Source organism: Tachyglossus aculeatus, chromosome X1, assembly GCF_015852505.1.
Source record: "Tachyglossus aculeatus isolate mTacAcu1 chromosome X1, mTacAcu1.pri, whole genome shotgun sequence".
Lineage (NCBI taxonomy): Eukaryota > Metazoa > Chordata > Mammalia > Monotremata > Tachyglossidae > Tachyglossus > Tachyglossus aculeatus.
The window spans coordinates 16,300,216-16,327,574 of NC_052101.1; the positions used below are offsets into that span (position 1 = coordinate 16,300,216).

A 27,359-nucleotide genomic window follows, 5' to 3' on the forward strand; every position below is an offset into this window, starting at 1 on the left:
GCACACAGTAAGCGCTCAATAAATACGATTGAATGAATTAATGAGAGGAGGGAGGGGGCTCCGTCTGGATTCATTCATTCAATCGTATTCATTGAGCGCCTACTGGGTGCAGAGCACTGGACTAAGCACTTGTACTTGTACAACTTGTACTTCCCAAGCGCTTAGTCCAGTGCTCTGCATCCAGCAAGCGCTCAATAAATACGATTGGATGAATGAATGATAGAGTGAATGAATAAATAATGATAATGATGGTATTTGTTAAGAGCTTACTATGTGCAAAGCACTGTTCTAAGCGCTGGAGCACTGAATTCTGGAAGCGCTCAATAAATACGATTGAATGAATGAATCCAGACTGAGCCCCCTCCCTCCTCTCCCCCTCCTCTCCCTCCCCATCCCCCCGGCCTTACCTCCTTCCCCTCCCCACAGCACCTACATATATATATATATATATTATAAATATATTATATAAATTATATAATAAGTATAAGTATAATTTATAAGTATATAAGTATATAAATTATACAAATATATATATATATATATATATTTGTAAGGATTCATTACTCTATTCATTTATTTTATTTGTAATATTTAGTCTATTTTGTTAGTATAATAATAATAATAATGGCATTTATTAAGCCTTTACTATGTGCAAAGCACCGTTCTAAGCGCTGGGGGGATACAAGGTGATTAGGTTGTCCCACAGGGGGCTCACAATCAATCCCCATCTTCCAGATGGGGGAACTGAGGCCCAGAGAAGTGAAGCGACTTGCCCAAAGTCACACAGCTGACAGAGCCGGGATTTGAACCCATGACCACTGACTCCAAAGGCCGGGCTCTCTTCCACTGAGCCACGCTGCTTCTCCGACATAGTATGTTTCGTTTTGTTGTCCGGCTCCCCCTTCTAGACTGTGAGCCCGCTGCTGTCTCTATCTGTTGCCAACTTGTACTTCCCAAGCGCTCAGTCCAGTGCTCTGCACCCAGGAAGCGCTCAATAAATACGATTGAATAAATGAATCAATCCAAGTTTATCCCATCTCTGCCCTCCCCCCCTCCTCCATCCCCGATTTGATTGGCACTTTCTGTGTTCCCGGCTCGGGCTGTCAATGGGCCTGTTTAGGATGGAGGGGCGGGAATTCCCCGCCCTCAATTAAAAGCTCCGCCCGCGGTCACGAGTTAACATTTGGCCTTAAAAGAACCCGTGGGGGGCACATCCCCCGCAGCAGTCCGGCCAGCTGGGGGTCCATCACTGCCCAAGACCCCCAGACGTCCACTGTGCAGTAGGACGGGTGAGCGTCTCCCCCAACGTGTCCCCCTTCCTCCCCTACAGCACTTGTCTAGACTTGTACAGATTTAATGATCAATCAATCGTATTTATTGAGCGCTTCCTGGGTGCAGAGCACTGTACTAAGCGCTTGGGAAGTACAAGTTGGCAACATATACAGTCCCTACCTAACAGTGGGCTCACAGTCTACAAGTGGCATTTTTAAAAATTTAAATTTTTAAAAATGATGGCAGTGATTAAGCGCTTACTATGTGCAAAGCCCTGTTCGAAGCGCTGGAGCACTGAATCAATCCAAGTTTATTCCATCTCTGCCCTCCCCCCCCCCCCCCCCCCCCCCCCATCCCCGATTTGATTGGCACCTTCTGTGTTTCCGACTCGGGCTGTCAATGGGCCTGTTTGGGATGGAGGGGCTGGAATTCCCCCGCCCTCAATTTCAAGCTCCGCCCGCGGTCACGAGTTAACATTTAGCCTTAAAATAGCCCGTGGGCACACACACATTCCCCGCAGTAGTCCGGCCAGCTGGGGTCCATCTCTGCCCAAGACCCCCAGACGTCCACTCTGCAGTTAGGACCAGCACGTTGAGAACAGGGCCGCGGGACGGGTGAGTGTCTCTCCCAACGTGTCCCCCTTCCTCCCTCTCCCCTTCCCTCCTCCGCATCACTTATCTAGATTTGTACAGATCTAATGATGGCATTTATTAAGCGCTTACTCCGTGCAAAGCACTGTTCTAATCGCTGGATTATTCTATTTGTACATCTACAGATATCCAGCGATTGTACGGACAACAAAACAAAACGTGTGCACGCATTTGTACATATTCTATTTGCACATCTACAGATTGTACAAATGCGTGCACACGTTTTGTTTTGTAGTCCGTCTCCCCCTTCTAGCCTGTGAGCCCGCTGTTGGGTAGGGGCTGTCTCTAGATGTTGCCAACTTGGACTTCCCAAGCGCTTAGTACAGTGCCCTGCACACAATAAGCGCTTAATAAATACGATTGAATGAACGAATGCTCTAAACAGTGGATTATTCTATTTGTACGTCTACAGATTGTACAGTTCTATTTGTACAAATGCGTGCACACATGTTTTGTTTTGTTGTCCGTCTCCCCCTTCTAGACTGTGAGCCCACTGTTGGGTAGGGGCTGTCTCTAGATGTTGCCAACTTGGACTTCCCAAGCGCTTAGTACAGTGCTCTGCACACAATAAGCGCTTAATAAATACGATTGAATGAACGAATGCTCTAAGCACTGGATTTATTCTATTTGTAAAGCTACAGATTGTACAATTGTATTTGTACAAATGCGTGCACACATGTTTTGTTTTGTTGTCCGTCTCCCCCTTCTAGCCTGTGAGCCCGCTTTTGGGTAGGGGCTGTCTCTAGATGTTGCCAACTTAGACTTCCCAAGCGCTTAGTACAGTGCTCTGCACACAATAAGCACTTAATAAATACGATTGAATGAACGAATGCTCTAAGCACTGGATTATTCTATTTGTACATCTACAGATTGTACAATTGTATTTGTACAAATCGGTGCATACATGTTTTGTTTTGTTTTGTTGTCTGTCTCCCCCTTCTAGACTGTGAGCCCACTGTTGGGTAGGGACCGTCTCTAGATGTTGTCAACTTGGACTTCCCAAGCGCTTAGTACAGTGCTTTGCACACGGTAAATGCTTAATAAATACGACAATGAATGAATGCTCTAAGTGCTGGATTATTGTATTTGTACATATTTATTACTCTGTAGCTATATAGCTGTAATATATAGCTCCAAAGCACCGGCTTTGGAATCAGAGGTCATAGGTTCAAATCCCGGCTCTGCCAATTAATAATAATAATGATGCTGGCATTTATTAAGCACTTACTATGTGCAAAGCACTGCTCTAAGTGCTGGATTATTCTATTTGTACATATTTATTACTCTTTTGCTATATAGCTCCAAAGCACCGGCTTTGGAGTCAGAGGTCATAGGTTCAAATCCCGGCTCTGCCAATAATAATAATAATAATAATAATGATGATGGCATTGAGTGCTTACTGTGTGCAGAGCACTGTACTAAGTGCTTATGTTCTCTGAGGACAGACACACTTTTCTTTTGACTTTTGTATTCTCCCAAACACAAGACATTTTGGGGTCTAAAATGTCAGTTAAGACTAGGCCTTTTTTTGTTTCACTTTTCAGGTTACTAACAGCCTGGCCTGTTTACCTCAGAGCTGTGGGACATGGTTTTCTGTGGGAGGATAGTTGAACCGGTATCAAAGGGCTGAAGTTGCAGAGTGCACACTCGCTCACCCATAGCAGGGGTGGGAAAAACCGGCCTCTCCTAGCAGCTGGGCAACACCAATAGAATTGAGAGTTCACCTGAGAGTCCACCCACTAGAAAGGAGGCTCAAATGAGAAACTCCAGCCCGGTTTCGGAACTACACTATTTTAGACCACTTCTCTCCCTTGATACACCACAGCAATGACACTGATAATGATAGGAAATGAGAGTCCCAGAGTCACACAGCTGACAATTGGCAGAGCCGGGATTTGAACCCATGACCTCTGACTCCAAAGCCCAGGCTCTTTCCACTGAGCCATGCTGCTTCTCTAAGATTAGAACTCAGGTCCTTCTGATTCCCAGGCCTGTGTTCTATCCACTAAGCGACACTGCTCCTCTTGTCCATTCAGAGGAGACAGGGACTTTTCCTAAATGCTTCTGTATAATTCCCTCTCTTCCACCAGAAAGCGACAGATAATGCCATCTGTGCAATTAATTTAATTTATCTAGGGAGTTTCCACCGGCTGCTTCTTTAGCTGCTGCGAAGGGCTAAACCTTCCTAGGTGAGAGTAGGGCGGGCTAACTTGAGGCCATCTCTCTGCCTAACTTCTTGGCAAGACAACCCTGCCTGCCGTTTGAAAACTTGTGTAGAAAGAGCCCCTTGAGCCTGGGAGGTTTGATCACAAGGGTCCCCTTCAATTTCCGAGGAACCACGCATGCGTTCTGGTTGTCTTTTTATTCTGGTAATAACGGTGATAATTGTGGTTTTGGTTAACGCTTACTGTATGCCACACCCTGTGCTGAGGGCCTGTGTCACTTGGGGCTCATTGTCAAGATGGGGACAGACAGATAAAGACAGAGGTAACAGTGGATTACAGCAAGCTCTGAAGAGCGAATCTTGGTAGAAATCTTGAAGCATTGCATTCTGATGGGTAGAGCTCATTATCATTATTATTATTATATTATTATTATAGAGCCATGGGTCTGAGAGTCAGCATAAAGTGGGTTCTAATATTGACTTTGCTACTTGGCTGCTGTGTGAACATACTAATAATAATGATGGTATTTGTTAAGCACTTACTATGTGCAAAGAACTGTTCTAAGCGCTGGGGGGATACAAAGTGATCGGGTTGTCCCACGTGGGGCTCCCAATCATAATCCCCATTTTCCAGGTGAGGTAACTGAGGCCCAGAGAAGTGAAGTGACTTGCCCAAAGTCACACAGCCGCTAAGTGGCGGAGCCAGGATTAGAACCCATGACCTCTGACTCCCAAGCCCGGGCTCTTTCCACTGAGCCACGCTGAACAAGGGCAGATCACTTAATTTCTCAGTGCCTCAGTTACCTCATCTGTAAAATGGGGATTAAGACTGTGAGGTCCACTTGGGATATGGACTGTGTTAATTCTGATTAGCTTGTATCTACCCCAGTGCTTAGTACAGTGCCTAGCTCATAATAAACACTTAACAAATACCATTAAAAAAAAAAGAAATGCGGTCACATTATTTCATGTAGATGCCCAAGTCCCTGTAAAAGCCATGTCTGTGGCACTAATGGAAAGAGCATGGACCTGAGAGTCAGGGATCCTAAATTCTAATCCTGGCTCTGCCACTTCCCGGCTGTGAGATCTTGGACAAGTCACTGGACTTTTCTGTGCCTCAGATTCCTCATCTGTAAATACGAAAATCTAAACCTTTTCTCCCCACCTCTTAGACCATGAGCCTCATGAAAGGGGAGGGACAATGCCCAAACTGCTCATGTCGTATCTCCTCCAGTGTCCATCATTATTATCATCACACAATCCAGCAATGTGGTGAAGCAGCTTGGCCTAGCGGATAGAACATGAGCCTGGGAATCAGAATTACCTGGGTTCTAATCGAGCTTCACCACTTGTCTGCTTGGGTGAGTCATTAACCTCTCTGGGCCTCAGTTGCCTCATCTGTAAAACGGGAATTAAGACTGTGAGCCCCATGTGGGACATGAACTGTGTCCTCCCTCCACACATCTGCCAAACTAGCTCTCTTCCTCCCTTCAAAGCCTTACTGAGAGCTCACATCCTCCAGGAGGCCTTCGCAGACTGAACCCCCTTTTTCCTCTCCTCCTCCCCATCCCTCCCCACAGCACTTGTATGTATTTGTACAGATTTATTACTCTATTTTCCTTGTACATATTTACTACTCTATTCTGACAGTTTTGACACCTGTCTACATGTTTTGTTGTGTTGCCTGTCTCCCCCTTCTAGACTGTGAGCCCGTTTTTGGGTAGGGACCATTTCTATTTGTTGCTGACTTGTACTTCCCAAGCGCTTAGTACAGTGTTCTGCACACAGTAAGCACTCAATAAATCGGATTGAATGAATCAATCTATGGTATTTTATTATTATTATTATTGTTACAGTATTTGTTAAGTGCTTACTATGTGCCAAACACAGTTCTAAGTGCTGGGATAGATGCCAGGTAATCATTTTGGACACAGTCCCTGTCCCACATGGGGCTCATGGTCTTAATCCCCATTTACAGATGAGTTAACTGAGGCACAGAGAAGGTAAGTGACTTGCTCAAGGTCACACAGCAGATAAGTGGCGAAGTTGGGATTGGATCCCATGTCCTCTGATTCCCAAGCCCACGCTCTTGCCACTAGGCCATGCTGCTAACCTATTTTTTTGAGCGCTTACTGTGTGCAGAGCACTGTACTAAATGCTTGGGAGAGTACAATCCAGCAGAATTAGCAGATGCCTCCCCTGCCCGTAAGGAGCATAGACTGCCCGGTATAAAACTGAAACTGAAACATAGCCACTGTGCTACTGTCGTGCTCTCATTACAATCTCCCTGTCCTGGCGTCTGCAGCCACCCCAAACACAAAGGAGGCTGAGGAGGGAGTGAAGTGGCTCTGTCCCGGCTCATCCTCATGAGTTACTTGCTGCTACTGTGGCTGAGGCGGTGGTAGTTCTCCACACACCTACGGGAGAGTCCCAGCTCCCACCCCTCTCTGAGGCCTTTCCGTCCCCCTCTGCGTCTCTGATCCCAAACGGCTGGGGCAGAGAAGCATCGGTTTCACCACCGCTGCCACTCAGTCTCCTTGCCCCCTCCTACCTCATCGTGCTACTCTCCTACTATAACCCAGTCCGCACACTTTGCTCATCTAAGCGCCCTCGTCCAAGTCCAGCCTCTGGCCTGGAACGCTTTCGCTCCTCAAATCCAACAGACAATTACCCTTCCCAATTTCAAAGCCATATTGAAGGCACAGCTCCTCCAGGAGGCCTTCTCTGACTAAACCCCCTTTCCTCTTCTCCCACTCCCTTCTGCATCACCTTGCTCCCTTTGTTTTCCCTCCGACCCTTCCAGCCCCACAGCACTTATGAACATATCTGTAATTTATTTATTTATATTAATGTCTGGTTCCCCACCTCTAGACTGCAACTCCTAGTAGTTCAACTCCTTCACCTCAGGACTGGTAGAACTCTTAGGTCGCCCATACAAATCCATCCTTAGGCCAAAAAAATGCCTCTTTTATGCAAATAGCACACCCGTCATAGACTCAGTCATCAGTGATCTTCAATCAACCAACCAATCATGTATATATGTTTGTATGTATTTATTACTCTATTTATTTATTCATTTTATTTGTACATATTCTGTTTATTTTATTAATATGTTTTGTTTTGTTCTCTGTCTCCCCCTTCTAGACTGTGAGCCCACTGTTGGGTAGGGACCATCTCGATATGTTGCCAACTTGTACTTCCCAAGCGCTTAGGACAGTACTCTGCACACAGTAAGTGCTCAATAAATACGATTGAATGAATGGTATTTGAGAGTTTACTGGGTGCAGAACACTGGACTTTGCACATGGGAGAGAACAGTATCACAGAGTGGGTAGACGAGTTCCTTGCAAGTAAGGAGAATGATGAGATGGGAAACTGGGCTCTCCCCTGCTATTTAATCTCCCTCTGCTCAGCTTTCTCTTGCCCACAAAGAAAATCTGAGTCTTTGGGGACTTTGCAGTGGAACGAAGGTTTTATCTGTGACAGAGCTCAGTCACAGCTTTGGGACCTGGAGTGGAGTCAGGAGCAGAAAGTTTTTCACCAAAAACTCTTTTTTTTCCAGGTAATCATAATACAAGATCCATGAGAGTGCTACCTAAGCTGACAGTCTTAAATCACCCTCAAGCCTGAGTATGCCAGCTCAAGGAGCCGAGACTGTGAGAATGGTGGAGGATGAGCTGGTTTTCTTTGTGAACGGCAAGAAGGTAGGGAACGATCTGCTTTTCCCTAAGTAAACCTTTGATCCTGAAACAACTTCCTGTACTCAGGAGGCAGGCTCATGCTGGGGTTACCTGTTCCCAAGGACACACACCCTCCTAGAGAAGCCATTCCTTATATTTGCTGCTGCCTTTTTCCACTTCTTAGAGCCATCAGGAAGCAAGATTGAACTGGCCCTGACCTGAAGATTCTGAAACTGCTTCTTTTACTAGTAGGCTACACTAGCCTTCGGTGAGGGTTTCATTATCCTCTTTTAAATCTGGGGTGCAGTCCCCGCTGATTTTTCAGCTTTGCTTCCTGGATTTTTCTATTCAAAGTCATATACTGTGGAACTTATTTGCTCATCAAACACTGTGGACTTTAAAACGAACGTGGGGCAGAGGAAAAAGAAAAGAAAAAGAAACAGCCACTCGGTCAACAAACCTGCCAGGGCAGTGCAGTCAGTGAGAGCTGACGGCACATCATCTGTGCCAAAAGAGGAAGGGCAGGTAGCTGGGAGGGGAGGAGGAATAAACTGAGTTGGAAAGAAGACAGGGTGAACAGAGCTGGTTTTAGAGGCAAGAGAGGCAGGGCCCCAGGACTGTCAATTTTAAGTAGTTGCCAAGCAGGGGAAAACCCAGTGTAAGAATTCTGGAAGTTATCCCGGAGAAGCAGCATGGTCTAGTGGAAATACATGGGTCTTCAAGTCAGGGGACCTGGGTTCTAAACACAGCTCTGCCGCTTGTCTGCTAGGTGACCTTGGACAAATCCTTGAACTTCTCTTGGCTTCAGTTTCCTCATCTGTAAAATGGTGAATAAGACTGTGATCCCCATGTGGGACACAGACCGTGTCCAAACTGATTAGCTTGTATTTACCCGGTGCTTAGTAGAATGCCTGGCACATAGTAAGCTCTGAGAAATTACCATTGGAAAAATGTGGGGTAAATGAGAGAGCGGAGTCAAGGAGGACTCCAAGGTTGTGGGCTTGTGAGACGGGAAGGATGGTAGTGCCATCCACAGTGATGGGGAAAGTCAGGGAGAGGACAGGGTTTGGGAGGGAAGATAAGGAGCTCAGTGTTGGACACGTTGAGTTTTAGATGGCGGGCAGACATCCAAGTTGGAGATGTCCTGAAGGCAGGAGGAGATACAAGCCTGGAGGGAGGGAGAGAGAACAGGGGAGGAGTTGTAGATTTGGGTGTCATCTGCATAGAGATGATAGTTGAAGCCGTGGGAGAGAATGAGTTCCCCAAGAGAGTGAGTATAGATGGAGAACAGAAGGGGACCAAGAACTGACCCCTGAGGAAGCCCTACAGTTAAGTGATGGGAAGGGGAAGGAGGAGCCTGCAAAGGAAACTGAGAATGAATGGCCAGAGAGATAAGAAGAGAATCAGGAGAGGACCTGCTGATCTCACCCTCACAACATCGCCAAGATCCTCCCTTTCCTCTCCATCCAAACCACTACCTTGTTGGTACAATCTCTCATCCTATCCCGACTGGATTACTGCATCAGCCTCCTTTCTGATCTCCCTTCCTGCTGCCTCTCTCCACTTCAGTCTATACTTCACTCTGCTGCCCAGATTATCTTTCTTCAGAAATGCTCTGGGCATGTCACTCCCCTCCTCAGAAATCTCCAGTGGTTGCCTATCAACCTTTGCATGAAGAAAAAACTCCTCACTATTAGCTTCAAAGCTCTCCATCACCTTGCCCCCTCCTACCTCTCACCTCCCTTCTCTCCTTCTACAGCCCAGCCTGCACACTCTGCTCCTCTGCCGCTAACCTCCTCACTGGGCCTCGTTCCTACCTGTCCTGCCGCCGACCCCTAGCCCACATTCTACCTCTGGTCTGGAATGCCCTCCCTCCTTACATCTGCCAAACTGGCTCTCTTCCCCTCTTCAAAGCCATACCGAGAGCTCACCTTCTCCAGGAGGCCTTCCCAGACTGAGCCCCCCTTTTCCTCTGCTCCTCCTCCCCTCCCCATCGCCCGACTCCCTCCCTTTGCTCTACCCCCTTCCCTGCCCCATAGCACTTGTGTATATTTGTACATATTTATTACTTTATTTTATTAATGATGTGTATATATATATATATATATATAATTCTATTTATCTATTTTTGATATTACTGATGCCTGTCTACTTGTTTTGTTGTCTGTCTCCCCCTTCTAGACTGTGAGCCGATTGTTGGGTAGGGATTGCCTCTATCTGTTGCCGAATTGTACTTTCCAACCGCTTTGTACAGTGTTCTGTACACAGTAAGCGCTCAATACTATTGAATTAATGAAAAAGAGTAGGTGATCCTAGGCTCAGTCCTCCATGTTAGGGGGTTGGGGAAGGGAGAAACTTGGAGAGAGGACCAACTACCTGAAAATCACTCCTTAAACTGCCCTTTCCAAAAGCATTCAGGGTTCAGATTTCTGATGAAGGTGAAGAAACCCTTTTGGCCAATTACAAGTGGTGAGGAGTTGCCAAATTCTACTTCCCAAGTGATTAGTACAGCCCTCTGCACACAGTAAGTGCTCAATAAATATGATTGAATGAATGAATCCAAAAGTAGCCTTAGGCCAAACCTAATTGGGGCCAGGAACCCAGGGGAGCCTCTAGGAACACCGTGTCCAGTAATAATAATAAATAATAATAATGGCGTTTATTAAGCGCTTACTATGTGCAAAGCACTGTTCTAAGCACTGGGCAGTGTACTGACCATGAGCTAGAAACAAGGATAGGAAAGGGAGAGTGATGGGAAAGGAGGAGAAGGGCTCCCCCAACAGCAGGTGCAGGTATATGTGTGTGACCTCTTTACCCTTTTCCTTCCGTTGTCACAGGTCGTGGAGAAGACTGCAGACCCAGAAACAACATTGTTGGTTTATCTTCATAGAAAATGTATCTGCAGATCCTCAAGAGGAGGAAGAGGAGGAGTGAGAGGGGGATTTTGAGTGAGGTGATAGCACTTGGTGGTGTAGGGTTTTTGTATGAATGCAGGTTGAGAGGGATTTTTCTCAGTTTGGGTATTATCCTGGACTGGGTCTTTGTGGGTGGGGCCCTCCTGTTTGTGGGGTCAGGGGCTCCCAGCTGTCTAGTGCCTACAGGGCCCTAAGGGGTGATTAGAGCAGATCAGAACCTCTCTCCTCCGGAGTGTAAACCCCAGAGTAGACAGGAGTGAATTTTCCCAACCATTTGTGGAGGAGAAGGAGCTTCTTGTACTGACGTAGCTCCATAAATGGTCAGAAAGTTCTCACCAAAGGTATCTCCCTGCTCTGCCAAGTCTCCTCTCCCTCCTTAACCGTGTTTCCCAGTGGGTTTGAAGGGGACCAAGCACGGCTGTGGAGCAGGAGACTGTGGGGCCTGCACCGTGATGCTGTCCAGGTTTGACCGGCTACAGAACAAAGTTGTGTATCCTTTGTCCATGGGGCTTTCAAGCCCAGTTTCTGCATGATTATAGTAACACCCTCTGCACTATCTTGGCAAGTAGTCGCGGGTTTCTTCTTACCTTGTGATTCTCACACTTCCTTTCCCGTGGGGAGGAGGGCAAAAATAGAGTCAGAGTCAAAGTTCAAACTGGAAGAGTTCAACAAAGGGATGGAGAGGAGCTTGGAAACCGTGGATCGTAAATTGACGGCAGGGAACAAAAGTGCCTTGCTACTTTTGTTCTCTCCCAAGCACTTAGTAGGCAGCCAACAAATGTTGATGAAGCGGGCGAGAGCAGTGCCAAGTAACAGTGGTCTGACAGAAGGCTTCCCTTCTCCCCTTCCTCTCCCTTCAGTGAAGATGTTGTGGACAGTGAGGCTCCCCGCTGTTTATCACAGCATGGGAGTGAGGTGTAACAAAGTAGGGCCCTTGGAAGGAATTCTGCTTTGTGTGAGAGCCTTTTAACAATCTCAGGGGATTATGGTGAGAAGAATGGACCAATTGTGATGACAGGGAATTGTAGTGAATATGTTGGGGAACAATATAGTTTCATCTACCAAGCTTCCTTAAAAGGGGGGGGTCCAGCCACTCCTCGGCCAATGCTTGCCTCATCCCCATCTGTGCCCTGCACCATGTTGCCGTGACGACCGTGGAAGGGATCGGAAGTACCGAGACGAGGCTGCATCCTGTGCAGGTGAGCTAGGCTGGGGCTTGGATCTGAAAACTTTGAATGGGGAGAAACACAGCTTTTAGGGAAGCAGCGTGGCTCAGTGGAAAGAGCCCGGGCTTGGGAGTCAGAGGTCATGGGTTCAAATCCTGGCTCCGCCAACTGTCAGCTGTGTGACTTTGGGCAAATCATTTAGCTTCTCTGTGCCTGTTACCTCATCTGTAAGATGGGGATGAAGACTGTGAGCCCCATGTGGCACAACCTGATCACCTTGTATCCTCCCCAGCGCTTAGAACAGTGCTTGGCACATAGTAAGCGCTTAAGACATACCAACATTATTATTATTAGGGTGGGAGTCTCCAAGGGAAACTGTGTCTCATCCTAGACCCCCGCGCTTTTTCTGGTCCATTAAGAAGATCACCTACTCTCTCTGTGGCTGTTTCCCTATGCACAAAATGTCCCCTGCCTGTCAACCCCCTCAGGGATGTTGGGAGCTTGCCTGAGGTCCTGCCCGCAGAGTCCTTGGGGCTTGAGAAAGGAGGTAGAGTGTAGTGGGTTCTGGTGGGTTCTGCTCCTCTCCTGTATTATCCTAGGTATAAATGACTGTGAGCTAGAGTTCCCCAGTGAAGAGAACCCTATATACAAACGTCCCTGAGGCCTTTCCTTTTATGACCTCAAACACTTTAATAAATTTCACTGGTCTGTGTGTCACTGGGAACCACAGGTAAAACCTCAGAGTAGTCATGTGGGAAATGTGAGGCACAGATCAATTATGACAATTTTTCTCTTTCCCAGAGATTCAGTCAGGTCCAGAACCCACCATTTCTGACAGACGCTGACACACATGCACACATCTCCCTCCCCCAACACTCATACACTGTCTCTGTCTGTCCATATCTCATGTAAATTGAAAGAACTCTGTGCCATGAGATAATCTTCCATATATGTGAGTGTGGCTTTGCAGTGGCAAGTAGTCCCAAACAGCTGTCCTCTTGCTTTGTGGCTGGATGTGCTTTTGGCAGTCCCTGGAATTGCTCTGGAGCCATTGCACCCCATGTGTTCAGGGCAGCCTCTTTCCTCAGCCACCCTGTAGTCCATCCTGCCAAGGGAGGTCAAGGGAAGCCCAGTCCCAATTCGCTGGGAAGCTTCCTTTCTGATGCTTTAGCAAACTGCAGACTTGGCAGAGGCTTTGTCTGAGATTTAATCCAGACACAGATGCTGACTGACTAGGGAGACCTAGAGATGCTACTTTGCCACTTCATACCGTAGCTTCTTCGTCAGAAAAGGGAGCTCCTCACACTCACCTCCTTGTAGGCTGAGCATTAATTAGCATTCATTACTTGCTGTGATACAGATGAAAGGAGGATTTAATGACTTTATCATTGTGGTTGTGTCCTGAAAACCAGGGGACACACCTTCCCTTTTACAAAGAAGCAAGGCCCCCCCTCTTTTTGCCAGAGGCTATTGTTGAACATGGAAATGGCTGAACCATCCTTACAGGTGGTTCTGTTGTGGGTCAGTTGAGATTCAAGTGAAGTCCAAAAAAGGGAATTGGCTGCCCTGATTTCAGCAAGGTGGTTTGCTTTGGACAGAACAGTTCCTTTGCTGGTGTTCAACTACCCAGTGGCAGTGTGACTCCAACATTTCCCACATTTCATTGGTCAATGCAAGTCTCCCTCTGAAACAGCTCTTCAGCTGAAAGTGAAAATGTTCCAAGCTGGAGACCGTTCCTGTAGTCCACTTTCTTCTTCCATGAGCTGCTGCTGCTTCACTAATAATAATGACGGTATTTGTTGAGTGCTTACTATGTGCCAAGCACTGTTCTAAGCTCTGGGTTAAATACAAGGTTATCAGGTTGTCCCATATGGGGCTCACAGTCTTAATCCCCATTTTACTTATGAGGTAACTGAGGCACAGAGAAGTTAAGTGACTTGTCCAAAGTCACACAGTTGACAAGTAGCAGGGCTGGGATTAGAACCCATGACCTTTGACTCCCAAGCCCAGGCTCTTTCCACTAAGCCCTGCTGCCTCTCTGTCTGGATGCTAGGATGGTTCTGAGGGAAGCTGGCATTTGGAACCCTGGTTACTGCTGACATTTGCTTGTTTTACCTCTCTTAGGAGAGGATTTCCAAAAGCCATGGCTCCCAATGCGGATTCTGCACCCCTGGTATCGTCATGAGCATGTACACTCTGCTCCGGAACAATCCTGAGCCCTCCATGGAGGAGATCGAGAATACGTTGAAAGGTATCTGGCCCCTGATCCCCACCCGGCCCTGTGGCACTCTGAGAGAGTTTCTCTTAACTGGAGCCATTCAACAGGAAGCAATGGAGGGGCAGTGGGGAGAAAGAACTGAGGAAAGAGAAGGATTTGGATTTTCATGAACAGAAGATGTAATTTTAAATCAGTCATTTTTATTGAGCGATTATTGTGTGCAGAACAGTGTACTAAGCTCTTAGAAGAGTACAGTATAACAGAGTTGATTAGCATGTTTCTTGAAAATTCCACTCATCAATCCATTGATGGTATTCATTTGAACACTAACTTTTTTCAATCAATCAATCCATGGTATTTATTGACTGCTTACTATGTGCAGAGTGTATTCTAGGTGCTTGGGAGAGAACAATACAAGAGAATAAGCAGTCAGTTTCCCTGCCCATAATGAGCCTTACAGTCTAGAGGGAAGACAAGCATTAGTGTGAATAGATAAGTAATTTATAATAAATAATTTAAAGATATGTGCATAAGTTCTGTGGGGTTGGGGGTGGGGCGATTATCAAATGTCCAAAGGTCATAGTACTAAGTGTTTAGGAGAGTACAGTACAACTTTTTTTATTGTACTTATTTTATTTTGTTAATATGTCTTGTTTTGTTGTCTGTCTCTGCCTTCTAGACTGTAAGCCCGCTGTTGGGTAGGGACTGTCTCTATATGTTGCCAACTTGTACTTCCCAAGCGCTTAGTACAGTACTCTGTACACAGTAAGCGCTCAATAAATACGATTGAATGAATGAACAGAATTAGCAGACATGTTCCCCATCTATCACCATCTTAGCATTTGCAGAGTGCAAACTCCCACCAGCTCCAGGCTGGGCTTTGGGCCATCCATCTCTGTATTATTGCTATGACTAGTCTGGTGTCTCCACTAATGTCTGCCTTTTCCCGTGGCTAACAGGGAACTACTGCCGCTGCACAGGATACAGACCCATCCTGGAGGGCTTCAGGACATTTGCTAAAGTAAGTGTCCCAATCAGCAAAATCAGGAGCAACAACAGCAGCAGCTCTGGGAGGGCTGGATTGGACTCAGAGCAGAGACAGGATTTCTTGTCTTCAGAAAAAGGTTCACGTTCCAGCAAAAGTATTCCCTTATTTTAAGGTGTTTGCACCTTGAGCCCATCGGCTTCGGCTTCACTTATACCCTATAGTACTCGATATACACCCCACCCTCATCCCTAAAGCACTTATGCACATAGCCATAATTCATTTTAATTTCTAAACTGAAAGCTCCTTACAGGTAGGACATGCCTACCAACTCTGTTGTATTATTCTCTTCCAAGGGCTTACTACAGTGCTCTGCACACAGTAAGCACTTAATAAATACCATTGATTGATGGATTGGGGAGTTTGCAAAATGCTCTGTCCCAAGGACACCTCCTGACCTAAAACCATTTTCTGCCAGAAAGATCAGAGATGTCAGGGAGAACACTATGTTCAGAAGAGATGGAAAGCAGCACTTGAGTCCTGAAAGAGACTAAGGGCTTGGGAAGCTGCTTCTGGAAGGGATCTTAGCTTGGTGGCATCCTTGCTAGTCCCAGAAGTATCACCACAGACAGCCCTGGCTCTAAGCACAGATGTTACAGGAGTTCTAGCTAACGGGGTGGCTCTGGGCACTGGTTATTACGTTGGAGGTCAGAATGGCAGATGTCATGTTTCCGAAGCACTTGGATGAAACTGCCGAGTACAGGATGGGGAGAACAGTTCCTGTCCTGACTGCCCTACCTTTTCATGTGGGCATCATCCCAGATGAGAAATATCCACTCACCTCCATTTCCCCACCGGTGGTCGCACCTTCGCAGAATACCAAGGCTCAAGAAAGGCGGGAAGACCTTGTGGAGAAGTTGAGTGAAGGGCAGTTTGGAGGGAGGCAGAACAGGTTCTCAAATTCTCAATTAAGGGCTTAATATGTGCTAATCGCTGGGGTGGAAACAGCGTTATCACGTCAGGTACAGTCTCTGTCAGACTGAAGTACTCAACAGATACATTGCAAATGAAATGACTATAAAATGAAAGGTTTGCTTTCATTCATTCGATCATATTTATTGAGTGCTTACTGTGTGCAGAGCACTGTACTAAGCACTTGGGAAGTACAAGTTGGCAACATATAGAGACGGTCCCTACCCAACACTGGGCTCACTGTCAAAATCTTGTGTGTTTTTCATCAGCCCCCTCCTTCCCTTCCCCACAACACCTGTGTGTGTGTGTGTGTGTGTGTGTATATGTTTGTACATCTTACTCTATTTTACTTGTACATATTTATTCTATTTATTTTATTCTGTTAATATGTTTTGTTTTGTTCTGTCTCCCCCTTCTAGACTGTGAGCTCACTGTTGGGTAGGGACCGTCTCTATATGTTGCCAACTTGTACTTCCCAAGCGCTTAGTACAGTGCTCTACACACAGTAAGCAGTCAATAAATGTGATTGAATGAATGAATCAGGTATAACTGTCGTTTTGCTTTGCTTTCTTTCCCTCTCTGGTCCCAAGTAAGACACAAATCCTACACTACACACCCACTTCTTCCCTTTTGCTATAAGACAGATGGTCCGCTTAAGATAATAGATTCCGGATGCAAATGTATATGTATATGTTGAGTTCTCTTTTAATATGTAAATATATGTTTATTTTATGATAACATTTACCTTTGATTTGAATAAAATGAATAATAAAACACAACCATAGCCATGTCCTGAAATTTTAAGCATATCAAAGGCAAACGTTTAGGTACACTGAGAAATAATCCAGAGCTTTTATTTTTCCTGAAATTATTTATCTTTTTCATTCTTCGTTATTTTTATTATTAATTCTCCTCTCATCACAGCAATTTTTTTATATTGATATTTTGCATGAGGGTTGTAAATTTCTCTGTGGATGGAGCAAATGTTAAGTGAACTGGATGCTTAGGTATTCTAGTTTATTTTATTTTTGATTGTTTTTATTTTCATCATTTGACTATTCATTATCCTATCATGCAGTCATTACTTTTATGTTGATATTTTCTGTGGATTTTATAAATGTCTGTCTGGATAATAATCTCAAAATAATTCAGCTGAATTAAAACTAAAAGGAGGTAATCAATTTTTAATAGCTCTGGTTACTATTGCGGAGTAGATGGCCTAGTGGAAAGAATAAGCGCTTAGTACAGTGCTACGCACACAGTAAGCACTCAATAAATACGATTGAATGAGTGAATGGGCCTGGGAATCAGAGGACCTGGGTTCTAGTTCTGGCTCTGAGTTTCTCCCTGTTCTGACCTTAAGCACAGGTGATTCCATTAAACACAGCAAAAGAAAACTTTTGTTACAGTGATTAAAGGCTGGCAGTGGGTAAGCATATGTAAATTTAGTCTTTGAGCCCGATGTTGGGTAGGGACTGTCTTTATATGTTGCCGACTTGTACTTTCCAAGTTCTTAGTTCAGTGCTCTGCACGCAGTAAGCGCTCAATAAATACGATTGAATGAATGAATCAACTTCTCTTTAAAGAGCTGCACATGGCTCACAATCTGTTGGGATGAATAGAAAATCTAGGTGAGAAACTTTGCCCTTCGTTATCTGAATGTGAGTATTGGGGTTTCTTGCAAGGTTTCCATTATCGGACACAATCAGAGGCGCATTCTGCTGGTTGCCATCTCCAGGCAGGTGATTAAGAACTTCCTCCAAGTGGTCCCCCAAGGGACAGTTCATGTGGATTTCTACATGAAAACTGAGACATTCACCCCTGTGGGCCAGACCTCCGAATGGAAACAGGGCAAAATGCCTCCCAGTAATGCCCCTCATACCCAGCGTAATCCTTGGGATGAAGAAAAGTGCTGAACTCTGCCCCATTTGTCCGTTATTTCAGCCGCAGTTTCCCGTTTTAGTACTGTAGATAAGACATCAACCCAATTAATTGGTCAAAGGTTGATTTCTGAAATCACATCTCCTCCAAGAGGCCTTCCCTGGGTAATCTATCTCCCCACCCTGTAACTGCCACTTTGGTGTCACCTAAACTTTGGGGCATTCACACCCCACACTGCAGCCCTTAGGCACCTTATCTTTATATCCTATTACTTCCTCCTACCTATAACTTAAGGTCTTTATTCCCCACTAGATTGCAAGCTCCAAGAAGCAGGGCTAGCATCTACTAATTTTGTTGCCCTCTCCCCAGTTCTTGGTGCAAAGTTCTCATTCACACCTATTGACAGAGAGAAGTGAAGTTTTAACCGGTTTTATAATTTCTAGAGTGTGAGCCCATTGTTGGGTAGGGATTGTCTCTCTCTGTTGCCAAGTTGTACCTTCCAAGCGCTTAGCACAGTGCTCTGCACACAATAGGTGCTCAGTAAATACGATTGAATGAATTTGTCCATTCAGTTGTATTTATTGAGTGCTTACTGTGTGCAGAGCACTGTACTAAGCACTTGGGAAGTACAATGAATTAATGTTATCCCCATTTTACAGGTGAGGGAACTGAATCTGGGAGAGATGAAGAGATGGCCCATGGTCATAACGCAGGCCAGTGGCAAGTTCTCCGCCTTCAGGACTCCCAGTCCTGGGTGCTTTCCTCTAGCCCATACTGCATGTAAAAGAACAGCTGCCTTCTGGTACGGGAGCCAAACCTGGGCCTCGGCCTTCAGTGGAGGCAGCAGGCCAGCTTGGGAAGGAGGTGGGCTGGGATCCAGTGCTTAGAACAGTACTTTGCATATAGTAAGCACTTAATAAATGCCATTATTATTATTTAGGGAAGCACCCCCCTCCGCCTCTCCTCCGCCTCCCCTCCTCCTCCTCCTCTTCTCCTCCTCCTCCTCTTCTTCTCCTCCTCCTCTTCCTCTTCTTCTCCTCCTCCTCTGCCTCTTCTTCTCCTCCTCCTCTGCCTCTTCTTCTCCTCCTCTTCCTCTTCCTCCTCCTTTCCTCCTTTGGTCTCTGTGGCTCTGGACCAGAAGCCAGAGCTGGGTCTTTCTGCTAAAACTTGGAGACCATTAGCAGTGCACTGTACACTTGTATCTCTACCCCTTAATCACTTGATATTCAACCCACTTTCAACTTCATGGCACTTATCTATATTTCCGTACACTCTGCCTTTTCCCTTTCTGCAACTAATTTTAAAATGTCTCCCGATCTCCTTTTGGGCAGGGATCGTGTCTACCTATTTTTTTTGTGTGTGTGGTATTTAAGTGCCTACTATGTGCAGGCATTGTATGAAGAACTAGGGTAGATATTAAGTAATCAAGTTCGACACAGTACATGTTCCACATGGGGCTCTCAATCTCAATCCCCATTTTATAGATGAGGTAACCGTGACAGAGGAAAGTTAAGGCCAAGGTCACCCAACAGACAAGTGGTGGAGCTGGGATTCGAATTCAGGTGCTTCTGACCCCCAGGCGCATACTCTATCCACAGGGCCATACAGCTACTCTAATTTAGTGTACTTTTCCAAGCACTTAGGGCTGTGCTCTGCTCCCAGCAGGCACTCAGTAGGTGCCACTGATCACCAGATAGAGACTTCAGAGGAAATAGCCATTTCCCCATTTGGATGCTTGTCTCTTCAGGATGTGGGATGCTGTGAGGGAAAAGGGAAGAACCCAAACTGCTGCCTGAACGAACAGAAAGACAATTCGGTAGGTGGGACCTGGTCCCCGAGTCTGTCCCTCATCTAGGAGGTTGTGCAATTCCCAGGCTGCCCATGTTGGTAGAATGCAGCTGTGCCAGGTGCCAGATGAGCTCAGGAGAGAGAATAATCTTCAGAATCTTCAGGGCAACTTCCCTCTGTTTAGGTCATAAATAATAATAAAAAATATGAGCACCATCAGGGAATAGTCCGTCACTGACTCCTGAAACATTTCCCATCTCTTCCTTACATTCTTCCCCTTGGCCTGACCCAAGTTGGTCTTCCTTGGAGTTGGGGAGGGCTCTTTGGTGGAGGAGGGTGTGCATACTGTTGACTTGAAGATGCTAACCCCACTGATCCTTTTGCTCTGGCAGGTCACACTCTCGCCATCCTTGTTCAGTCCTGAAGAATTCCTGCCCTTAGATCCCACTCAGGAGCCCATCTTCCCACCGGAGCTGCTGGTAGGAAATCTTCCAGGGGACAGGAATCGACCTCTGGGACTTGGGTGGATGAAGGCTGTAGTTCGACAGCGGGCGCTTAGTCCCTGTAAGAATAATTATTAATAATTATGATATTTAACTACTTACTATGTGCCACACTTTGGTCTAAGCCCTGGGGTAGATGTAGTCCCACATGGGGCTCACAGTCTTAATTCCCATTTTACAGATGAGGTAACTGAGGCCCAGGGAAGTGAAGTGCCTTGCCTGAGGTCATACAGTGGACAAGTGAAAGAGCCAGGATTAGAAGCCAGGGCTGTCTTATTCCCAGGCCCATGCTCTATCCACTAAGCCATGCTGTTTCTGGAGAATCCCCTTCCCAGGGTCTATGTACAGCTGGAGCCACTTCCCAGCCCCCCTCCTTGCCTGGAGCCAATGGGTAGCTACAGTCTGTTGAGCTCAGAAGAATCAGCTCTGGTCCTGTTCTCTGCCCTACTTGTATTTCCAGTCATCCATAGCCTTCTCAACTTAGAGAAGCAGCGTGGCTCAGTGGAAAGAGCCCGGGCTTTGGAGTTAGAGGTCATGGGTTCAAATCCCAGCTCTGCCAGTTGTCAGCTGTGTGACTTTGGGCAAGTCACTAAACTTCTCTGGGCCCCAGTTCCCTCATCTGTAAAATGGGAATTAAGACTGTGAGCCTCACGTGGGACAAACGGATCACCTTGTATCCCCCCAGTGCTTAGAACAGTGCTTTGCACATAGTAAGCACTTAAATGCCAAAATTATTATTATTATTATTGTGTCTCATTCCCACCTCAAGCTGATCTGGGGCTACCAACTAATTCCTGCCACTCCTGCTACTCCCCAACGAATATCTATGTTTTCTAACCCCTCCTTCTGCTCTGGGCCCCCTACGCACACTGATCACATCGAGGGCAAAAACTTTCCTTGTGGGGTTCCTGCATTCAGAGTTTCCATCTCCACGTCCACCATTGCAATTCCATCTCAACTGTCATCAAACCTGAAACCTTTGGGCTCAGTTCTTCCTATCCAGTCTTTCTGCTTGATCCTTCTTCTGGACTCTGGGCACCTCCTATCTACACAAACGCCTCCTTTTGAACTCCCGTCCTATCCGTTCCTTTCCTGATGGCCCAAACCCCTTCCAGGCTCATTCACATTCATGTTTTAGCCTGCCTTCTGAGAAAGCTAGGCCAGGGCTAAATGGCGATGTCCCAAGGGCCTTGGGATATCTGAGAAAACCCCAGAGACAGGAAAATTGGTCCAGTTGAAAGATCAGAGATTCTTGACCTGGCCAAAGACTGGTCCCAAATGCGGTGAAATGTAAGGTGAAATCCTCTAACAGCAGCTCAGAGATGCCCCTCGGAGGCAGCTTCGTTTCCAGGGGGAGCGTGTGCTGTGGATCCAGGTGGCCACCTTGGAGGAGCTGCTGGACCTCAAAGCTCAGCACCCGGCAGCCGTGCTGGTGGTGGGGAACACCAGAGTGGGTAAGAGAAGACTTTATCCTTGGAGCCACAAATTTGCACCGGTGTCTTCCTGGGTCAGGGCCCTAATTCTGTCACCCCGATTCTGCCAGCCCCACAGCCTCTCTGAGCCTTTGAGCAACTCCTGCTCCTTTTCTAGCCACTTCTATGACCAACCGCTGGGCGGGAAGCAGGGTCGGGGAAGCCAAATGTTCAGTTGCCCTCAGGAGGTCTATGCTGCTGAAAGAGGAAATGGGGAGGGGAGCAGAGAAAGCCAAGGTCAGCTCCAGTCTGCCCCCACCCCCACCAGGCCTTGGCACACAATAGGCTATTTGAGGCCCTTGTCCCTACTGTGGGCTGGATCTGACAGCTTTTCTGGACAAACCTGGGTTTGTCCAGGCACTCTCCGTGGAGTCAACCTGCATCTCAGGTAGCCACATCTTGCTACGGCAAAGACACGGAAGTATACCGGACTTGACTCGCTGCCCAGCTGCCAGGTGATCTCTGTTCCATGTCCAAGGAACTGCTGGGGAGGAGGCCTGAGCCCCATGGTGCCTTGGAAAAGGGTCTGGGACAAGCTCTGTGGCTTGTCTTGGGAATGGAGCACCACGGGCCCTGGGCAACCCGGAGACCAGCAGGGTTACTGGGACCCATGGGGTTTGTCCTTTTTTCCCTTCCAGGGATTGAGATGAAGTTTGATCACAAAGTGTACCCAGTCTTAGTTTGTCCGGCCTGGATCCCTGAGTTGAATGCTGTGGAGCACGGAACAGAGGGTGAGAGAGAGCCCCACGCTGTGCCCTGGGAAGAGGCCTCAACTTTGGCAAGTCCCCTCAGCCTCAGTCTTCCCATCTGTACAAGCTCACGCATCCTACTTATTTTATTTTGTTGGTATGTTTGGTTCTGTTCTTTGTCTCCCCCTTTTAGACTGTGAGCCCACTGTTGGGTAGGGACTGTCTCTATGTGATGCCAATTTGTACTTCCCAAGCGCTTAGTACAGTGCTCTGCACATAGTAAGCGCTCAATAAATACGATTGATTGATTGATCTGTATAAGAACTCTCTAAACTTTGTGATCAGCACAGGCTCAGTCCCCTAGCAGGGGAAGGGTTGTGTTACTCTGCCTCTCACCAGAGTTGGCCCCTAGAAGTGTCCGTGGATGCCTGAGCTTCATTTCTGGGCTCGGGGGCCTCCCAGGAACTTCCTGTCCCAACCCTAGCTTCGAAAGATGACCCATGCTTCCCCTGCCTGTTATCCAGAGCAGGTTTTGTCTTGAATATTTCAAGGTGGGAGAGTCTGTATGAAACTCTTCCCTGCCCCGACTCGCTCAGATGAGGGTGGAGGAGTTTGGGGGGCAGCGAGGTGATGCAGGTCTATGTCTCTCCATTCCCAGGTATCTCCTTTGGGGCCTCCTGCACCCTGAGCTCCATGGAGGAGACGCTGGCAGCGGCCGTGGCCAAGCTCCCTGCCCACAAGACGGCGGTGTTCCAGGGAATCTTGGAACAGTTACGCTGGTTTTCTGGGAAGCAGATCAAATCAGTTGCGGTGAGGGCCTAGGCCTAAGCTTCGGGCTGTGGTTGGGATCGGCAACTCACAACGCATCCCCCTGTCTCAGTGACTTGGGGTCCCATATCCCCCTTTCCTTCTGATAGAAAATGGTTTCAGGAGGAGAATGATTCAGAGGAAAGGCCAGAAATTAGGAATCGAGCACCGACTCCGAGTCCCCTCCGCCCCAAATCCTGACCTTCCTTTTCCCGCCCAAGTTTCAGTGGGGGCAGCCTGAAGAGGAGCATGCCACTCATTCATTCATTCATTCATTCATTTATTCATTCAATCGTATTTATTGAGTGCTTACTGTGTGCAGAGCACTGTACTAAGTGCTTGGGAAATGAAGCAGCGTGGCTCAATGGAAAGAGCATGGGCTTTGGAGTCAGAGGTCATGGGTTCAAATCCTAGCTCCGCCAATTGTCAGCTGCATGACTTCGGGCAAGTCACTTCTCCGTGCCTCAGTTACTCCATCTGTAAAATGGGGACTAAGACTGTGAGCCCCCCGTGGGACAACCTGATCACCTTGTAACCTCCCCAGCGCTTAGAACAGTGCTTTGCACATAGTAAGCGCTTAACAAATGCCATTATTATCCAGTGCTTTGCACATAGTAAGCGCTTCATAAATGCCATCATCATTATTATTATTATTACAAGCTGGCAACATATAGGGGTGGTCCCTACCCAACAATGGGCTCATAGTGTAGAAGGGGGACACGTGCTGCTGCCCTTGCTGTGCCGGAGGTCTTGTAGCTGGAGCGTGGGTTCCCTGTGTGGGCCAGCCCCACGGCCCTGAACCAACCGAAAAGCTCCCACCCCAATTCCCCAGGGACGAGCTCTGACCCCTGACTCCACATTCTGCTTCCACATTCCTAGTCCATCGGGGGAAACATCATGGCCGCCAGCCCGGCTTCAGACCTCAACCCCTTGTTCATGGCGAGTGGAGCCAAACTGACATTGGTGTCCAAAGGTGAGTTACGCACGTCAGCCACATCAGAGAAGCAGCGTGGCTCAGTGGAATGAGCATGGGCTTGGGCCTCAGAGGTCGTGGGTTCTAATCCCGGCTCTGCCACTTATCAGCTGACTATGGGCAAGTCACTTCACTTCTCTGGGCCTCAGTTACCTCAACTGTAAAATGAGAATGAAGACTGTGAGCCCCCCGTGGGACAAGATGATTACCCTGTATCTCCCCCAGTGCTTAGAACAGTGCTTGGCACATAGTAAGTGCTTAACAAATACCAACATTTGAAGGAGGAGTACCTGAAAGGAGAAACCGGGAACAGACTAATTCTCAGGGTTCATTCATTCATTCAATCGTATTTATTGAGCGCTTACTGTGTGCAGAGCACTGTACTAAGCACTTGTTCAGAGTGGACAGGTCTGGCCTGTCTGTCCACTTGAGGTCGGAGTGAACTGTGATGCCCAAGGCCACCTCGATTCTCATCTGCCCAACTCGAGGGGAGGGTGAGCAAAGTGGATTTCCCCATCAGGACCCCAGAACTGGCCCAGAGCCACAAATTGGGAAAGTGGAATTAGAGCAATGAAAAACCTCCTTGTCACTAATCCCAGGGACCCAATTGGGCACTTCTAGTGCCTCAAGGTGGAGGAGCCCTAATCCATTTCTCTCTGAGATCTTCCCCCACTAAGCTAGTCACCTCCTTAACTTTAAATCTTCCCTGCACCTAGACACCACACTGCACTACTATCTTAGAGTGGAGTTAGATGCCAAGCTGACAGAGTGCCATGGGAGCCCTGTTTGCTTCAGCCTGAGGTGTTTTATTGCTTCCCAGGAAAGAGAAGAACCATCCGGATGGATCACACGTTCTATAAGGGCTCCAGAAAGACAATCCTCACCCCAGAGGAGATACTCCTCTCTATCCAGATTCCCTACAGTGGAGAGGTAAGGGGAAGAACCAACTGAACCAGAATGCTAGTGGCTTAGCTGGTCATTTGAACTCAAATCTGGGGCCTGTCAGTAAGCTAAAGTGTCACTTGCTTCTTGCACTAATGACCAGTCTTTGATCCATCACTCTTATCATCTTGGAGAATTATCCCTCTGTGGGTCGTGGTCAGGATGAGCAATTCTGTGGATGAAATCTCCAGTCTGCTGAAATTGTCCTTATTTCCCCCTTATTTGAAGGGGCTAGAGATCCAAGAAGCGACGAAGGAGGCTGGGGTAAGGATGGATCTATGTTCATCCCTGTTTCTCAGGGAGGGCCCAAAGTCATACACTTTATTGCTCTGATGTTTATTGCTTCCTCTAACCATCCTGGCTGCTCCCTGGTGTTGGAAGTTGGTTTGTTGTTTGTTCTAGGATGAATGCTTCTCCGCCTTCAAGCAAATCTCCCGCCATGATGTGACCTGTGGAATGAGAGTCCTGTTCAAGCAGGGTACCATGCAGGTGCAAGAGTTGGAGATGAGTTTTGGGGGACTGGGAGATAGAATCCTGCAGGCCCCAGAAACCAGCAGAAAGCAGACGGGAAGGTAAGAGAATCCTAAATGGCTGTCCTGTAATGGAGCTGGTGGATAGAAGAGAGCCCTCCACTAACATATTGGCAGAGTTTGCTGCTGTTCCGGCTGCCATTTTCCCACTTTCCTGGGCTGCCATGGAATGGGACCTCTGCCTTCCATCCCTCCCTTGGGCCTCTCTCAGGCTTTCCCTCCTCTTTCCCCGGGCAGAGACTGGGACGAGTCGTTGCTGGCGGATGTGTGTGCTGGTCTGGAGGAGGAGCTCCGCCTGGCTCCCGATGCGCCGGGTGGGATGGTGGAGTTCCGGCGCACGCTCACCCTCAGCTTCTTCTTCAAGTTCTACCTCACCGTGCTCCTGAAACTCAACAAGAAGAGCGTCGGAGAGGTCAGTGGCGTTTGTCCTGGTCAGAGCAGAGACCATCCGTGGCTGTGCTCCTCTGGTCCCTCTCCTCCCCTGCCCCACCCTTTTTGACTCCCCTCAACCTCCTCTCATCACTTTCTCCCCCTCTCCAACCGCAGTCTCCACTGCTTTAATCCCACTATAGAAATGGGGGAAGGGACCCATCCCTTCCACTCGGGAACTCGTGGGGAATCCCTTCTTCCCTCTCTCCTTCCTTTTCCCAGCTCTCTTCTTCACTCTCCTTCTCCCTCCATTCCCTCTCTCATAATTCAGCTCGCCTGACTCCGGATGGACTGCTCCATTCTAGAATGAGGGAGGGGAGTGGAGAGAGGGAAGAAAGGTGTGTGAGAGCTCAAGGGGAGCTCAACCACTACTATCTATGGGGAAGCAGCATGGCATAGTGGACAGAGCATGGGCTTGGGTGTTCGAAGGTCATGGGTTATAATCCTGCTCTTCCACTTGTCTTCTGTGTGGCCTTGGGCAAGTCACTTTACTTCTCTATGCCTCAGTTACCTCATCTGTAAAATGGGGATTAAGACTGTGAGCCCCACGTACAGTGCTCTGCACACAGTAAGCGCTCAATAAATACGATTGATGACAACCTGATCACCTTGTATCCCCCCCTCCAGTGCTTAGAACAGTGCTTTGCACATAAGTGCTTAACGTGCTATTATTATTATTGTTATTATTCGTCACTAATGCTTTGTACAGTGCCTGGCACAAAGTGGACACTTAAATACCACAGTTATTATTATTATTATTATTATTATTATTATTTTATTATTCACTTTCTATGTGCTAAGCCCTGGATAAAGTGCTTGGGAGAGTAAAATAAAACTAGTGGGCATTTTCCTTGCCCTGAAGGGTCTTAAAACCTAGTAGAGGAAGACAGATACTAAATTAATTACAGATAGGAGAAAGAAGAAGAGAATATGTATATGAATTATTGCTTAAGTAAAAAGTAGGAAAGATGTGTAAAAACGTGTTCTGCGATTGTGCAAGTTGATAAGGGCTTAGGTGAAATGCTGGGGAAGAAGTAGGATAAGTCTAAGGTGGGAAGCTAAGAAATCATTTGGCGAAGGCTTCCCAGAGGAGATGGGCTTTGAAGATGGGGAGAGCACTGCTCCGTCAAGTTTGGAGCGGGAGGCAGTGAGCAAGAGGTTGACAACAGGATGTTAATCTTGCCATTTCCCTCCATGCACCTCTGTTTTGCTGATGTGTTTATATCTGTAATTCTTATCTATTTATGTTGACGCCTGTTAACTTGTTTTGATGTGTGTATCCCTCCTTCTAGACTGTGAGCCCGTTGTTGGGTAGGGACCGGC

At 47.2% G+C, this 27,359-nt stretch overlaps 1 protein-coding gene across 1 annotated transcript in view; it reads left to right on the forward strand.

The window, feature by feature from the left end:
• The first annotated feature begins 1,778 nt into the window (after nt 1-1,778).
• LOC119919841 (xanthine dehydrogenase/oxidase-like) overlaps nt 1,779-27,359 on the forward strand; it is a 57,714-nt gene continuing 32,133 nt past the window's right edge. The window contains exons 1-13 of the mRNA XM_038740591.1: nt 1,779-1,886; nt 7,649-7,790; nt 10,604-10,661; nt 11,075-11,171; nt 11,772-11,880; nt 13,972-14,098; nt 15,025-15,086; nt 19,651-19,719; nt 20,084-20,170; nt 21,507-21,648; nt 22,305-22,397; nt 23,014-23,165; nt 24,042-24,135. Of these exons, the coding sequence (XP_038596519.1) occupies nt 7,719-7,790; nt 10,604-10,661; nt 11,075-11,171; nt 11,772-11,880; nt 13,972-14,098; nt 15,025-15,086; nt 19,651-19,719; nt 20,084-20,170; nt 21,507-21,648; nt 22,305-22,397; nt 23,014-23,165; nt 24,042-24,135 (1,162 nt within the window). The 5' untranslated portion in view covers nt 1,779-1,886; nt 7,649-7,718. The remainder of the gene's footprint in view (nt 1,887-7,648; nt 7,791-10,603; nt 10,662-11,074; nt 11,172-11,771; nt 11,881-13,971; nt 14,099-15,024; nt 15,087-19,650; nt 19,720-20,083; nt 20,171-21,506; nt 21,649-22,304; nt 22,398-23,013; nt 23,166-24,041; nt 24,136-27,359) is intronic.